At 39.9% G+C, this 17,932-nt stretch overlaps 1 protein-coding gene across 8 annotated transcripts in view; it reads right to left on the bottom strand.

Moving 5' to 3' along the window:
- Nucleotides 1-6,148: 6,148 nt before the first annotated feature.
- Nucleotides 6,149-17,932, bottom strand: part of LOC139629530 (inositol hexakisphosphate and diphosphoinositol-pentakisphosphate kinase 2-like) — a 57,244-nt gene continuing 45,460 nt past the window's right edge. For all 8 annotated transcript variants that reach the window (XM_071492207.1, XM_071492198.1, XM_071492232.1 and 5 more), the window contains 3 exons: nucleotides 14,947-15,084; nucleotides 13,939-14,052; nucleotides 6,149-10,477 (listed from right to left, as the gene is read on the bottom strand). In XM_071492207.1, coding sequence (XP_071348308.1) covers nucleotides 10,386-10,477; nucleotides 13,939-14,052; nucleotides 14,947-15,084 — 344 coding nt within the window. In that variant the 3' untranslated portion in view covers nucleotides 6,149-10,385. The remainder of the gene's footprint in view (nucleotides 10,478-13,938; nucleotides 14,053-14,946; nucleotides 15,085-17,932) is intronic.

Raw genomic sequence — 17,932 nt, 5'->3', positions numbered from 1 at the left:
GTACAAGATTTCTTGACAGTCCTCCAATATCTGCTGAGACATTTCAGCCTGGACCAAAGGAGAGGCTAAAATGAAAGCAGTGTGATTTTAAGATGCTTGCTGAATTTTATTTATCTATTCTTTTTTAAATTTTTATTTAATTGGGCAGTCTCAGTGAGACGAAAATCTCTTTTTCAAGAGAGACCTGAGAACAAGAAGACACAATCAACAAAAAGACAACAGAACTACACAATACAAAAAACTAAAAACAAAGACTTAACAAAAACATTCACACTAGTCATAAAGTACATCAAATAAAAAAGCTTTAAAATCTCCAACGAAAATCTAAAAATCTAGTTTGAGGGCAGTTTGCAGTTCGTTCCATTTAAATGGTTTTAAATGGTGCATAGTACCTGAATCCAGTTCTGCCAATATCAGTGTGAATACGAGGGATATCAAGAGTCAGGTTACTGAATCATGCTCTGTGGATACTGGAGTTAAATGACAGCAGAGATGTGAGGTAGTTTGGAAGCTTTGACAGTAGAGTTTAGTAGAGTAATGTGAGATGGCTATTTCTTATTGACTGTAAGGAGGTCCAACATCAGAAAAAATGCTCATTCTACTGATCTAGACCAGTAGAATGTAGTTTGTGGAGAAGGATTTAATGATTAACAGATGTTATATTTACAGCTTCATTTGCCTCTTTTTAAATTGTCTATGAATTTTCAGCTGCTGTACACACTGATATTTCAGAAATATGCTGATATCAGCTCATATACTGAGCCCAGCTAATTTATCATGCTGTCATGCTCTGATGCAAATTACAGTTAAGTTCAAATGACTTTAATGTTGCAGTTTCTCAGGGAGTTTGCAGAGCATGCATGTACTTTGTCACCTTCATACATTCACGTAAAGTCAGACTGGTTTAAATGCTCCAACATGTACAACTTTAATTTTGTGTTTTTGTCACAAACCCAGTCGTCATTCCACTGATAAAAAATCGATAAACAGCGTAATATGAGCTACTTCAATGATTAAATTGTGCTGTGACACATAATTGCAGTTTGAAGCAAATTTCCACAATTTATCGAGAAACCAAGTATTTCTCATCACTTCATGCACAAGGTCTTAACTTTATTTGGGCGTTCTCATTAACTGTGATTAGTTCCAGCTGGTGGACAAACAGATATTTGCATTCGTTCCAGTAACAGCAACTCAACAATAATTTAGTTTCTGTTGTGTAATTCTGTGCAGAAAATGTGTTTTAAACCCTTTATAATGGCACTCTGACATGACCATGTTGGGGTTAGAGATTAAGGCAAATACATCTTTAAATTTTAAACTGCGCAGTAAAGCCCATTTAAGAATATTTTTTTAGTGTTATTACTTGTGGAATGAGTCTTTCACAACATTTTTATATACTGCCTAAATAACAGGAACGCCCACTGAATCCTTTCCTGTGAAGAAAGGCTCAACGTACGACGAGATAAAGAAGAAACTTTTTAAAATTCCGAAATAAAAGACCCAAATGAAATATGTATGCTAAAGGAAACGAATGTGACACTATTTAGTTATTTAGCCATGCTACCACTTTGGTCCAGAAACAATTCAACAACTATTAAATGCATCGTCATGAAATTTGGTTCAGATGTTCATGATCCCCAGAGGATGAAATGTAACAGCTCTGCTCTTCCTTTGGCTTTAGCAGCATCACTGGTGAATTATCCAACACTTCAAATACCTGCAAAACTAAAGACATTCTCATCAGCCTCAGCTCTACTTTGTGTGTGTGCTAATTAGCAGATGTTGACATGCTAGCATGCTAACCTAAGATAGCGAATGTGGTAAACATTACACCTGCTAATGCTGCATTCAGGCAGTGTCGGCAGAATGGGAAGAGCAGGGGGAAATAACCCTCTTGTTCTGACTTGGGACAACAAGGTTAACACTAAATACCAGATCAAATCCCTAAACTTGATACTTTTGTTGTGATATGTATTTATAGCACTTCCCTGCCAAGTAAAACCAGACACACAATAACAGTGTATAGCTCCAATAAAATTAGATGAATGGATTAGTGTTAATATTTGATTTGCAGCCACTCTGCCAACAGTTTGTTGACATGTCTGTAAATCTTTTCACCAGGAAATATCTTCAGCATCAGAAATCCCAATATATTCAACTCAGAATCACAAGTATTATAGCTTTGTCATTCTGAGCAAACTGATGTTAGCATTCAGCTCAAAGCACCACTGTACCTGAATACAGCCTCACAGAACCACGAGCACGGCTTTATACACTTATATTTGTTTAATAGGTGAAATTATTAACTATTAATTATTAACTTGAGGTTCTTGAAGAGATTTCACCTTTCATTAATATGAAAGCCTTTATCAGTTCTGGCTGAGTAGAAAAATGGTTTGAAAGAGGAGGAAAAGAATCCATCTACGTCAAACTGGAGCAATCATCACCAAACAGAAGAGGTGGTCTACGACACCACTTATCAGCCACTTAAAATACAGTGATGAGATCACTCCCCAGGCAACTTGAATGAAGATTATGAAACGGTGACGGAGCTAATCAGATTGTGGCGGTAGGCGATCATTCATTGTGGCCCAGGATGCATTTGTGTTCACACTGCTAAAAGATTGTACCCACATATGGCCCAGACCACCCCTGAATGTGGTCTGAGTGATTGGATCTCAAATGAGTCCTGAATGCCTCCCATTTGTGATCAGATCACTCAGGACAGATGTTAATAACAGGTCAGAACAGGGCCTTTATACCCATCCACACCATGACTCAGGTGACACTAACAACTCACAGGATGGCCGGGTGGGTCAGCGACTCTCACCTAAGACCATCAAAGTGTCAACGATCCCACAGAAGATTAAATGCCTGGGACTCCGCACCAGTCAGTCGGAACTAAAGGAGCTGGTCAGACCAGAGTCCAAGTCCAGTGGCCTTCGTAAAGTGTTGTTGCTGAAAGATTCTTCCCTCTGAAGCAATAATTAAACATGTTAGTCCTATGAGGATAAAGCCCATCAACTGTTTGGGCCTCCAGAGGTTAAAAATCATACCTTCATGGCTCTTTATGTCTTGGTCTATGGGGCATAATGTCATCATGCTGTGACTCTGTGGAAATGTTCTGTTGAACTCAAGGAAGATATTTACACCACATGTACCCAGTATGGAGTAGATGATCTGATTGAAACTTGCACCTTTCTGCATAAAGTTGCATATTAATGAGGGAACACTGATTTCCCAGAAACTGCTACAACTCCTGGCACTCCTCGAAGTTGAAACTGATAACAGCTGAGATAAGAAAAATCTTTGCTTAGTGAGCTAATTTGGTTAGTTAGGAGGAAACCATGATGACTCAAGAACGATGCATAGTAACTTCACACATTTAAGTGTCTCTTGTTAAATAAAAGCTGAGTTTTCTTGTGCAAATTGAGTTTGCAGTAAACCTGTAAATTAAATATGAGGTAAGATGATGTAAGGAAATGAGATATTGGCTTCAGTATTGGAGACAACAGGCTTGGTCAGGTCAGCTTTGATTTGTCAAGAGGAAAGATGAAAGAGGTTATGTTTCAGCGGCACTGCTCAATTTTCACTCCACACTTGTCAAAATAACTTAAGAGTTTTCTGGTTTTTTTTGTTTTGTTTTTTTTTTTTACATAACTCAGACTTTACTGTGAGGGAGAGAGAATGACACAGTAATCCTTATGAAAACAACCACACCCTCCCTGAAGAGAGGGGCCGACAGATCAATTTGGGCTCCAAAAATCAACCTTGATGGATCCACACCTACACACCCTGCATTCATTCCAGCTGGTGATGAATGGCTCCTAATTTATCTTTGTCCGCCATTTCATTGCTCCTCTGCGGTAAGTGTGTCAGCCTCGAGCTGCTCTCTATTTTGCTGTCTGCACTCACAGGAAGAAAAAGAGGGTGAGAGAAAAAAAGAAACAGAAGGAATTTGGCCTGTTGTCCACTCATGCTGGCACACTCCTTCCAACCTTGGATGCTATACCATTAAATGCAGTTTGGGTCTCTGGCGGGGTGAGACGCCACACATCGCTGCTCGGCTGCCACATCGGCAAGCAAAACAACCCTCCTCCCTCCTACGGTTACCATGGCGACTCATTTTGACTTTGGAGGAGGGCTATGGGGGAGTTGGGGATGTGAGGACGTGGGTGTGGAGGTGGCACTGAAGGTCTGACTGGGCACCTTCCTGCCTCTCTGTCGGGTTTGGATGGAGACTAGATGAGGGTAATTCTCTCATCAACATGCCTAATAGCTACTCTCCTCTCCTCTCTTTGCCTCCCACTTCTCTCTTTGCATTTACATTTATATTTTAGGCAATTAGAGTGCAAGCTAAAGTCACTGAAGAGTAGGGAGGAAAGTCAAGGGTTTGGGACACAGTGAAAATGCACATGTAAAGAAAATGTGATGCAAGAAATAAAAGAAGAGCTGAGAGAAAGCCTAAAGGGACATTTAGAGCAGATTGAAAAAAAGATCTTTAGACCTCAGTCAGTAGTTTATTTTTCCACTTCTTCACCTCCATCTCTCACAGGATTGTGACTGAGAGGCAGATGAATAGCTGGTCCACTGGCAACATACAGGACATGAACAAATATTGATGCCAAGAGGAAATTCAATGCATCATTTAATCTTATATTTGCAGCTGATTCATACACTATGCAGGGACTTTCAGCAAAGCACCAACTGGTGTCAAAACAGTCCAGTCATGAGTCATCAGTGCCATTGCTTGTTTTCTTTAAAGACAATTTCATGTGCCATGGGTCTAAAATTCTGCAGCCTTATTCCACAGACTCTTCAACATTATAACTTTATGTTCAATTAGTTGACAGGGTTTTTTGATGAAGTGATGCTGTCTCTGCCTCATCTGTTAAACCCTGGTGTGAAATGGCAGCTTTAGAATCAAAGTTTTGATTTATAGCTAATTTGTTTTTGCTTTTGCCACGTAGCTAACATTAGCATTAACAACTGTGTACTTACCAGTCTAGAAGAAACATTGTGAATTCAACATCAAACTTCATTCCTTAGCTCACCAACAGCTGTCTCCAGATGTGGAAAGCTACGCCAATGTTAACTCTTGTTTTGCTTCTATTTCTATCACCTCTTTCCTTCTACTGAAGTTAGCTTGCTAACCTGCTACAGGTTGGCTCATCTTGTCACCTTCCTTCACCGAATCACTGAAGCGTCCAGGCCACCCTGAGGAAGTAGCTCTGCTCAGAAGGCGAATTATAAACTCTTGTCTTCTAAATGCAACAATGGATAAAGCTCTCGGGAAGACTGGTAAGTAAACCACTGTCAGTGCTAACGTTGACTATGTAGCAATGTAAAACTGGTGAAGAGGGCCTTTAAATTCTGATCGACCGACACCAAAATGTGGCATTTTCTGGTATTTAAGACATTTGTAGATGCTTAAACAGTTTCTCAAATATTTTATGAAATCATCCAATCTATGACATTGTCATCCTGACTTTCCATGTCATAATTTTACTGTTTGGTGAATTTTGCTCTATGCTACTCTTCATAAGTGTTCTTTCATTTTGTTTCCTGTTAAAGGATTTTAATGGGTAAGTTTTTTTACTTCTCCAAACTGAGGGTCAATGAAAGTGAAGATTAAGGCAAATTTGTGATTTGTGATTTTGGGCTATATAAATAAAATTGACTCGACTTTCTCAAAAATATCCTTAAAGATTTTCAGTAACCAGAAAGCTTAATGCAGATGAAGTTCACGTAAGTTTTTTTTGTTGTTGTTTTTTTAAATAAATAGTTTCCAATCTTTCTCTCACGGTGGAAGTGAACAAATTGCGTAACAACACCTAGTTCTCAATTGCCGTTGAATCAAAACAACTAAAGGTGTTGAGTAAGCTCTAAGGGGAGGAAAACATGGTTGAGACGATCACCACCTGCACTGCTTAAAGGTAAACCTTGTCACAGAGTGCTCAACTGAGCTTTAACACTGTTTAAAGTTGTAACGCTTCCATTTATTTGACTGACAGTTACATAAAAGCTGAGCAAGAGGGAGAAGTTAAAGCTTTTGTCAAGCCAGACATTAGAGGATGAGCATATGGCTATTTCTTGGAGGCAGAACAAAGCAGTGCACGTCAGTAAGAATAAAATTCACAGAAGATTCAGGAGAAAAGAATCGTTTGTTCATTATTGGCCAGAACTTCACGTCCCGTCACAAAGCGCACAGTGGCTCTTGTCCCTGAGAGACATGTACTGACATTTTTCACTACACTTTATACTCAATATCATCTCTTCAGACTGAGCTGAAACATTTTACAGCAATAATTACACTTTTATAATCACACTTTTTTTCTTTTCTACTCTGCTACTCAAGGGAGTACATTTGATAAAGGTCACAAACTACCTGCAGTCAAACAGTCTGTCATGTAAAACTTGTAAATGAAAGTAGCTACTGTGTGCTGAAGCAAGTAGAAGGCTGTGTGTTTGTAGATGAAGAGTGTGTGTGTGTGTGTGTGTGTGTGTGTGTGTGTGTGTGTGTGTGTGTGTGTGTGTGTGTGTGTGTATATAGAGACAGAATGAATGGACGTTTTGTGTTGAATGTAGAAAATAAAGCCTGAGAAAAAGTCTTGTCATCCAAACTGAGTGAATGACATCAGCTTTTGGCTTCCGGTGAGTCGGCGGTCTCTGTCTGTCTCTCTCTGTTCACCCAGCGCCGCTCAGGAGGAGTCAATTACATCTGGGGGCGCTGCCATGGTAACGCATGGCTGCAATAGGAGGAGGCATGAGTCATCACTACTCTTAAAAGCCGTTTGGAGAGGGAGGGAGGGGGAAACAAAAAGAGGGAGATTAGGGGAGATGGAGTTAGGGAAAAAAAATGGGGACAAAAAATGGGCAAGATAAAAAAGACAACAGAAGAAAAAGAAGAGAGAAAGAGGAGAATAACAAAATGTGGTGAGAGGAGAGCAGAGGAGGAAAATTGGGTGAGATGAAAAGATGAGAAAAGAGGAGCAGAAACTAGATGAAAAGACTGGGTGAGGAAAAGAAGATGAGTGGAGTGGTGACGTAAGAAGACAGGAAAGGAGAGAGGGAAACATGTTGATTAACGGTGAGGGAGACTGAACAAAGAGGAGAGAAATTAGGAGAGGAGGAAAATGAGACGAGGGGAGACAGGGTGAGGCAGAAAATGGGATGAAGAAAAAACAAAAAAAAAACAAAGGGAAGACAGGAGAGGGAACAAGAAGGAGAGGAGGGAGGTTGAGTGAGCTTAAAAGAAAGGAGGAGGAGATAAAAGTAGAAGAGGATGGGAAGTTTGAAAGAAAAACCAGGGTGGAGAAAAAGGAGGAGAAGAGAAGGGGAGACAGGAGAGGGAATGAGAGGAGGCGAGGAGGCAAGGTGAGAAGAGAGGAAACAAAGGTAGGAAACGAAATAGAGGAGAAGAAAGGAAACAGGACTAAAGATGGAAAAAAACAGGAGAGGAGATAAAAGTAGAAGAGGAGAGGAAGCAGGAAAAGAGAGAGTAGGGTAAAGAAAAACAGGAGATGAGTGGAGAGGAAGGAAAGAGGGAGGTGGAAAGGAGGAGAGAGGGGAGTTAAAGAAAAAAGGGGAGGGATAAAAGAACAGGAGAGCAACAAAAAAAAAGGAGTGGGGGGACTGATGGTAAAAAGAAGAGCACAGAAACACAAGGGAGGAAAAAAGGAAAGAAAAACAGAGAACAAGAGAGAGAGAGAGAAAGGTGTGTGTTGGCAGAGCAGTGACAAAGAGCTTTCTTTATGGAGCAATAACAAGCTTATGTGTCTGGACTCTGGGCCATCACACACACACACACACACACACACACACACACACACACACACACACACACACACACACACACACACACACACACACACACACACACACACACACACACACACACACACACACACACACACACACACACACAGTGGCAGGTGTGAACACATGTGATTTGTTGTTCTTGATAGCACATTGAACAATATTTTCACTGTTTAATTAATTCTATTTTATTACCCTTCTCCTCCTCCTCCTCCTCCTCCCACCCTGAACCTCGAAGGATCAAACTCGACAGAAATCAAATCAGATTTTACACATTAAACCTCGACTTGTTCTCCAGCAGCCAAACTCCTCACAGAAAACACACACATCTCTTTGGCTGCTATTAAATAGCTCATTAAATAATCACATAAATACACAACTACAATTACCTACATCAACCCTCCTCGAAGTAAAAATGATTAAATCCTATTCAAGTCTAAAAGTCTTTCCACGGTGGCTAAAATATACATGTGTGTTCTACAGCACGTGTTTCCAGGTTTTTGGGGGTCAGTTCATTTTCTTGGCTGTTTTCTTTCTCCTGTGGGTGCTTTGTTAAACACAGCACGGCAGAAATATAATGCCCATCATTACTGCAGCTCACTGTTTCATGGCAGAGCCATATCTCCTCAAGCTTTGGTCAAAGTAATAAAAGTCTTTTATTTCGAGATTTAAAGTAACTTTTTCAAATGAACTGAAAGTGAACTGACCCCCGGTTCAGTCACACATTGATTAAAACCTATTTCCATTTTTTTGATTCACGATTTGTGAACCTGAGCATCACTTGTCTTTACAAACCGTCATGTGATTAATTTAACATTAAACATACACATGTAATTTGGTGTGATAGCAGACTGCATATCCACACAAACGGGCTGAGAATTCAGAATTTAAAAAAATAAAACAGATGCAGTATTCAGGTAGTCGTACATTTATACTAGTTAGGTAATCAAGTGGTTTTTCCCTTTAATTCTAAAATAAATCTATACCACAGATTTTCTTCAATTTTCATTTGCTACCCCGCCAAATGAAAACATAATAAAAATACAGCAGGAGACCCACAGTGTGTACAATACTCTGACTTAAATATCTCTCGCAAGTTATTTAAAGGCACATTTACAGGTGAATTGTGTTTCCGTTACACAGCAGACGATCATTGAAAAGACTAAAAGACTATTACACTTTGATCAAACTGGCTCAAGTTGTACAAAACAGTTCAAAATGGAGTCCTCTTATTTTGGTTGTAGGAATAAATTAAAAATCCTGTGCCATAAGTTCCACTAACTGATTTCAGCAGGTACCAGGCTAAGGTAGGACACATAACCCGAATCCCTCCTTTGGTTAGACGTTTAAAATGGGCTGAGAATTAAACCAGGTGTGCAATGTGAAATCATGTTAATATGACCTTAACGGAATAGTTCAACATTTTGCAGATGTACACTTATTTGTTTTCTTACCAAGAGTTAGATGAGAGGATTGATATCACTCTCACGTGTAGCTTAGCTTAGCACAAAGACTGGAAAGAGGGTGAAACTGCTAACACCATCTACCTACCATCATGTAATTAGCACATAGCATCCCATTTTTTAAAATTCAGACAAAAACTGTGGTGTACAAATTACTGTTTGAGAAAACAGCACAAAACCACAAACTGTTGTTTTCACATGATCTTTTCTATGAATTAAGCAAATGGTGTTAATTACAGGCGCAGTTCTGTTCTGGACCGAGCAGGACCAGCTGTTTTCCCTGTTTCCTGTCTTTGTGCTAAACTCAGCTGACTGGTTGCTGGCTGTAGCATCATATTTGGGATTTAGATTCAAGAGAGATATTACTCCTCTCTCCTCTCATGTAACTCTCAGCAAACAAAGAGCATAAACATATTTCCCCAAGCTTCTGCGATTTCTTTAAGCTTTAATTTTCACCTGAGGTTCTGACATTTGAGACTGATATTCACTGAGTCAAGGCGTCAGCTGTCACACACTTCAGTTTCAAAAACAACAGCCTAGTTTCTTTCAGGCTGGATGTATTGTTTTAATGCAACTGAAGAAAGAACTAGGTTGACATTTTGACTCAGTCTGTGATGTATTTCAGCTGTAAATGTCTGCAGGTGAGGTCAGAGAAAAGGCAGCTGGTGTTTGAAGGACTCTGTAAAATAGCGGTTGGGCTTTAGCGTGGGCAGCATCCAAATTAAAGAAAAGGCACAACTGGTCTGAATGTTGGCTTGATGCACTGTTACTCAGTCAGAGCTGGTTTATCGGTGCAGATGAGGAAGATGGAGGTGATGAGAGGCTGATGAAGGTCCAGTGTTTTCCCACAGTCCAGAGCAGGGAAGGTGTGGATGTAAAGAGATCTGAAGAGTCCGTGTACAGTCTGAGTGGTTTTATTTACAGTCTGACCCGAGGCAGAGCGGCCTCTCTGCAGCATCAGCATCTCCCTCCAGTGGGATTTTTTATGAATGTGAGCAGAAGTACAGAGGAGAGATGAAGAAAAGCATGGAGAGACGGATACACCGAGGTCTTCAGAGCGTGTCCTCAGATACCCAAAAGTCCTTGTGTTTTTCAGACAGTCTACTCACTGAAGCTGAAGTTGAGGCCAGAGCTCTCTGTGATCGGGGAAGAGGGGCCGGCACTGGACACAGCACTGGAGGGGATGCTGCCATCTGAACAGAAAACAGAGAGAATTCAGTCAATTATCTCTGTAACTCAGAAACACACTGACCCCAAAACACACGGCGATCTGCACAAACTGCACAAACATGTCTGAAAACAGATCAATTCTCTGGTACAAATGCTACAATTTTAAAACCTGCCGACCCCTGATGGAGGCATTAATCTCATTCCTCGCCGCCCTGAGCCCTCGCTCCACTCTGAGAGGTTTGTTGTGGTACAGTATGTGCGTCATGTGGAGGGATACAAAGTGAACACAGAGCAGGGAGTGATCTGGTACAAAAAAACGAGAAGGCAACAGCATCATCCCCTCGACACTTCGTGTTCTGTTGCCATGGAGAATTTTATGAAAACACTTTTTCGGTTTTGATAAATCAAGCCACATGTACGTAAATGTGTATATTGATAATCTGACTACAATATAGTCTTGGAAGTTAGAACCACGATCACTTGCAGCACATTCAGACTAGGTTTGGTAGAAAATATATCAATATTTGAGGCCATTTTAAATGAATTAATGAAATTATATTGTCTCATGGTCATTTTGAGACATAAAAACATATTCAGTGTCTGTCTGGGCTCGTTGAGTGACACACTGTAGCTCTGCAAACAGCTGTCCTTTAACTACAAGCAGTGGCAGCACAAACAGTGTCACAACAACAGCAGAACAAGTGTCCTGTTCGTGCGGCTCTAACCTCCAGCGTCCCTGCCTGTGTGCTGAAACACAGAGCTGAAAAGCCACCCAGAGTGAATGTAAATGAGTACACATGGAAAAATGGGGGAAACACAAGAGAAGATAAGAAAAAGAGAAATCTGAGAGCAGACGACTCATCGATCAACAACAGCAGCATGAGGATAAATTAATCACATCACGACCCAGGAGGATAAAAGAAAAAAAAAAAACTGATTGAATAAAGGAGGAGAAGAAGAGGAGGGTAACACCACTGAAGAGGAAGGACCGGGTTCTTAAAGAGGCTGTGATGTTCTCTCCGAGTCCTATTTTACTGAAGTTTATCCCACAGGATGATCTGCCACATTTACATTCTGCTGTTATCTAGCTCATCTGACAGTTTGGGGCCTTTTTCTTTTTAAATGTGTTTAGTTAAATAAATAAATAAAATTAAAGAAAATCGCACCTCCTATTATCTTATATGCACGTTATACACATTTTAGTTGATGCTTTTATCTAGAACAGAAACTTAAACTGGCTGTTCAGGCTGGTGTTTATAGTGCTGACGCAGCTATTAGTTGACTGACAGGAAATCGATGTCCAACAGTTTTTATAAACAATTAAATCATTTTAAATGACTCCGTAAACACCAGTGAACAGAAACAACTTAATAAATCATTTAAGTGATTTATCAAACAGAAATGACAAATATTTACTGTTTTTTAGCTTCTCAGATATTTTGCTGCTTTTCTCTTTTTAATATTATCATAAATTAATTATCTTTGGGTTTTTAGACTGTTGTGTTGGACAAAACAAGCATTTAGAAGATTTCTGGGAAGTTTAGATAATTTTTCATCATTTTTTCATATTTTCTAAAACAAAAAAGAAGAAAAAAAGAATTATTGCCTCACAATTGTATGTCTCCACTAACCAGCCAAGTTTCAGGAAACTGTAACTCCCCCTCCTGAGTTAGAGTGTTAACTAATAGCCAGAACAATATGATGTCACAGCGAAGTTGACCTTTGACTTTTTGGATCTTAAACATCATCACTCCTATTAGACATTTGTGTTAAATTGCGTCATAATTAGCATAGAAATTAGTGAGTTATGGCCAAAAACGTGGTTCGTGAGATCAGTTCATCCTTGAGTCCAAGTAATTGTTTTTTCCAAAGGAGGAAATTCCCTCTTGGTGTTACTGAGATATCTCATTCACACGAACATGAGGTCACCGTGACCTTGACCTTTGACCACTGGCCATCAAACTCTAATCTTTGAGTCCAAATGAATGTTTGTGCCAAATCTGAAGAAATTCCCTCCAGGCGTTACTGAGATATCACGTTGACAAATGAATAGGACGAATGGACCTGAACCCATAAACCTTGTGGCCCCAGCTCTCGCCACGGAGCCATAAAAAAAAAAAAAAAAGTGTGACATCACTGAATAACGCACAGTTTGTTTTCATATTTAACATTTTCATATTTCACTTTTGGTCAACTGTACTTGTTCATGATCCTGATGAGGTGTTGAGTGAAATGTGCTGCTCCTGTTGATGTAAATTAATCATATATTTATGGGTGTGTCCGATCACAATCAACAACACTGGAGATAAATTTTTCCTTATTTATCTTGCAGTTCCAGCATTGGTAGGTAACTTTTTTATTCTCTTTCATATTAAAATGTATATGTTAACTGAAAAAATACCAAATAGATTAATAAATAATAATCGTAAGCTACAGGCCTAATTCTGAGCTTTGTCCAAGGACAGATGCCTTTCAGCTGACGAGGGACTGAGGGATGTGACCTTTATGACTCAGTCAGTATCTGTAACCACTAGGTCATCGCAGATAAATGAACGCCTATCAGGTCACATCTGCTACCTTCAACATAAAGGTCATGTTGAATGTGGGGGAGGTGAAGGAAGCTGATTCATCTTCATTGAGGTTTTGCTGAGCGGGCACAGTCTTCTCCAGCATCACTCTGCTGCTCTGTCGAACAGTTTCTCTCTCTGCAGCTCTGCTGGATCAGCCCAGGATTAAAAGCCTTGTTCAAGGCAGAATCTGAAACTGACAGCTGCTTAGTGACGACAGGCTAAGAATGAAAATGTTGAGTGAATTATTTTGTCCTGTTAGAATCATTCAGACTTCAGCAGTCAGTATGTGGCTTTAAAACCAGTGTTCTTCCATCTATCTCTTATTTATGTAGTCCTTAAAATAAATTAATCTAAAAAGAATCCACTGGCACTTAGCTTTATGGCTATTTAGTGCCATATAGAACATTTTTTTTTTTTTTTATGAACACACATTTAACCTGATGTGCCAGATGGTTTGTTACATAAAACCATCTGGAAAGGCTTTCTTGGAAACTGTTAAAGCACAGGCACTAGAAAAAATAAATTGACAGGTGATTGGATGAACTATCTAACCATCGTCTATCATATGATGTGACAGGAGAGTGCCAAAGAGGAAACACAACACAACACGCCGCAGTCTGAGGAACTAATTAGGATGTCAATTGTTAACGTCTCTTTGGAAGAGAAATTTGTGCAGAAAAGGCAAGACCACGAATACCAAAACAGTTACTTCTACGTAGCTGCCAGTGGTTCCTACGATGGTGGTTGGTGAGAAATCAAGCTGCCACACAAGGTTACCACACAGCAGTAACAATAGTTTAGGGATATTTCCAGTCTTAATGTCTTCAAAACTGTCTTGTGCAGACATTTATCAGAACAAATAAAAGCAGGTCGACATACTGCATAGTGCCATAAAAATCCTTAAAAACACTCACGCCACAGAGGCTGACTTGGAGGCCGAAGAGACGTCTCAGATCCAGAGGAGGACAGAGGCTGCTGAGGGCTGTAGAGAGACGTCTGACTCTGAGAGTCGAACAGGCCGGAGAGCGCTGGAGCAAAGACAGAAAACACAACAAGCTCAGTTTCCACATGTCAAATATCAAAGCTCATTTTACTTAATGGAGCAACAGTGTGGTCGATAATCACAGGAAAACAGTTTGGGTTCTGGTGATTACATCCAGATCAGATTATTAGAGGAGCATTTTGGGCCAATTTTAGGAAGGAACTGGACAAGTTAAAATAAATTTAAACAGTCATCATCCAAACACTTTGTAATCAGGGACTCAAGTCTACAACCACAGATATTCAGTAAACATGTGGCATCTTCCCTGGTGATGCTGTGTCATTCATCATTTGTTTGTTTTGAGTCTGGTCTTCAGTAAGAGGTCACGTGACTGACATGTACAAAGTCAAGAACCTTGTAAAGTTTGTTTTAAAATAAATCTTGGATGCTTTGTGTGTATGTTCAGGATCACCGTCCTAAAATTGGGGAACTGTTTGTTTATCCAGTGTGAATGTAAACACCCACAAACACATTTCGACTTCATGGTTACTGTTACTTTTCAAACCGAATGTGTTAGAGTCAATGTCCAACTACCCAGAGATTGTACTTTACTTTGCATCATGAAACACAACAAAACAGATCTCGAGGCATAAACACGGAATTTTAGAGCCTAAAATCTGTTTTTCAAATACTGATGTAACATTTCAAACAAGAACAGAACTGAAAAAAGTACTTTTATCTCAATTTAAGTAATTTAAGTAAATTTTAGCCTTGATAAAAATAAGTTTTTTACAAAAACTCCCTTTCATTACATACTTTGTGTTGAAAATATTTGCTGACCTAATTTGTGTGTTTTTTTTTTTGTTGCCTCCCAATCAGAAACCCTCTGCATTTTATATGAAACATATGTAATTATTGCTGCGTCACAGTGTAGACCCACCTTTCATGGTTTTGGCGTGGGCCTCGCTGCTGCTCTCACACACTGTGTTGAGAAACTCGTCCACCTGCTTCAGTGAGAGCGAGTTGTGCAGCGTCTCCAGTGGGTAGATAGAGGGCACCATGGAGCAGCCCTCAAACCCTGCAGCACAGACAGGACAGACACATGTACACCTGGTCGAGCCACTTCTCCAAAAAAGGTGGAGGAGCGGTGACATTACAGCTCTCTGTGCATGTTGGCTGCTCACTCTCTCAGTGTGGCGGCCATTTTTATTTGTTAACTGGCCACACAAACTTTCCAGCGGCTGTAAGATCTACAATTAGTATCTTATTACATTTCACATTGGCTGGTAGAACAGACACAGTTGGTAAAGTAGACAAATTTACTAACCAAAGTGTCAGCAAACATATGAGTAACACGGCTGATGTTAACTGGTTAATTCTTTGATTAGTGAGACCATATCAATGAAAATGTTCTGATCACTGGAGAAAGTGTCATAAATGTACAGTAAGAGTTTTTCTTATCTTCATCATACTGACGTTATGATCACATTGGACAGATTTTTAAAGTCTGGAGTCAGAGTCCAGACTTGTGTGGAAAGTGACGTAATAACAACACAGATCACTGTGTTCACTGATCCATGTTTGCTTGTTTGTTTACTCGTTAAACAAACTCAAAGGGGTGAGTGATGCATATGGTGATTAATCAAGTTTAAGTAACCACCAGCTGCATACTGTTGTCATAGTGACCGTCAGTCATATCTGTCAACATCATTTCAAGGCTGATGCTTAAACAGCATTTTCTTTAAGGAAATGTTGGACGCAGTTGAAAACGTGGTGCTGCCAACAACATTGGACCATCACGGTGCATCGTTTACACTGTAGAAAGATTTATATCTATGTGCGGTTTTATCAATTTTAAAATGACTCATCTTAAATATCTTCTTTACAAACAGAGGTGAATATACTTGTGCTTTTCATCTCTTTTTTTTTACCCTGGTAAATTTAGATATCCAATAATCCTGAAAAAAAAAAAAAAACTGGTTCACATGACAATAATCTGGGCTGCTGAACTGTCCTTGAGCAAGACAGTAGTTGTCGTGAACTCTGACCTCTGACCTTGATTATTTTTCCTTAAGGATCCACTGTAACACAATCATTTTACTGGCTTTGATAATGAATGGATTGGAAGTGAATTGACCACAACCTGGTAGCTTAGAAAAAGATGTGAAAACAGGTGTTTTTGAATATATAGTCATTCATGTACTTTATGATTTCATTTCATAAATGCCAGAAAAATTGTTCCTGAGAAACAACAGCTGACTTCAACAAAAAACTTACAGCAAATACAGCCCAGTGGCATTCAGTGCAGCCCAACAACGAGCACGACGATGAAGTCATTCCATCAACCCCCCACCCCCAAAAAAAAAAAAAACGGGAATGGATGGAGGTTGAGTTCATCCATCTCCCCAGAGAGCATGCTGAACAGCCTCGCACGTCTCCATGACTAATGAGTTACGACTACAGATTTTTTCACCTTCTCTAGTGTAACAACACAAGCGGAACCAACTGCAGTCAGTATTTAATGGACAAGAACGGCTCGAGGTCTTGACGGCCCAGATATGAATTTCCCCAGTTGATAATTAGTTGAGTTGCTCAATGTTAAAGTGTCTCATGGGATCATTAATGTGCCCCTTCATGGACATCAAGAAAGTTATAAATGATCTTTTTTCTGCTTCCACTCTTATTTATATCTACAATATCTCTACATGACATTTGTTTGTCGACCCTTGACCAAAAATCTGATGAACACCAGCAGAGGGGCAGGATACATGACAGACAGCTGCTTTAACAGTTGTTACAGGGCATGTTTAATCTTTCAATCTTTACCTTACTGGATTTCAGCCAAAGCAGCTTTGTTCATTAGACTAAACCAAGATCACTGTTCAACATGGAAACATCTTTCTGTCAAAGCTTGGATGACATAAAGAAAAATAACACCCACTTTAGCTTACAGTAAATTGTTATTATAAAGCCTCAGGAGGAAGTGGTTTGTTGGCTCAGCAGACAAAGATGTGTATCACACATTTACGAGCTCAGTCTCACTCTTTAGGCTTACTACATGACATTTATCCTCTCCTCTAACTGTTTATTCTGTCGTTACTGAACTGTCTAATGAAGCAGGCGCTGCATAAAAATAACAACAACTGGATGGCATTCATCACATTCCCCTCCTCCTTATCTCTGCTGCAGCCTCTTCATGTGGATATCAAATTCAGCTCACACACTAGATGCAGTGGGAGCAGAAACCACTGGTGCTACACTGCACCACACATTCAGCAAAGAAAGGAGGACAGAAAGGAGAGAAAGCACAAGGATATTTAAAAGAGCAAGAGGAATGACGTCTATGAGACAAAGCCAAAAAAATGTCAATATTCTCATTCCTGAAGCAAAACATCTGTAATTCATTGCAGACAGTCAACTCTGCAAATTGTGCAGCAGCGTTAAGGTTGCACGACGTGTCAAGACATGCTCCAGAAACACTTTACAAAATCAGCAGTTTATGACCAGGCTACCACTTAATTAGCCAATTAAAATGAGGGATAAGATAATGACCCAAATCTTTCAGCGGACACTCACATATCTGCCACCTGGCCAGGAAGCACATTTTGCAAACACTGTGGGAGGCACAGTGGAGCCCACACCCGACCTCTGCTGTGTGAAGGCCAAATTGGCGCCATCAACGCCTCTGACTCCAGTCCACAGACAGAGCTCATTACTGAGCGAGTGCCCCGTTTTAAAAGGCTTTTTCTGTGCAGAAACCATCATCTCTAGATGGAGCATGCACACAATGCAGTTAGACAAGCCTGAAACTCTTCCTCAACAGAAGAGTTTGTTTCGCTGGTCATCACATGTGCACCCAACATGCATGTACAGCCATTAGTCCTCTTTATGCAGATTCTAGGATTTAGAAAGACGATGTAAAAACT

This window comes from Trachinotus anak, unplaced genomic scaffold, assembly GCF_046630095.1.
Source record: "Trachinotus anak isolate AG129_WGS33_773 ecotype Australia unplaced genomic scaffold, CSIRO_AGI_Tana_v1 ptg000002l, whole genome shotgun sequence".
NCBI lineage: Eukaryota > Metazoa > Chordata > Actinopteri > Carangiformes > Carangidae > Trachinotus > Trachinotus anak.
Note: the sequence above shows the minus strand (reverse complement) of the source record. Positions and strands in the feature narration are given on the sequence as shown.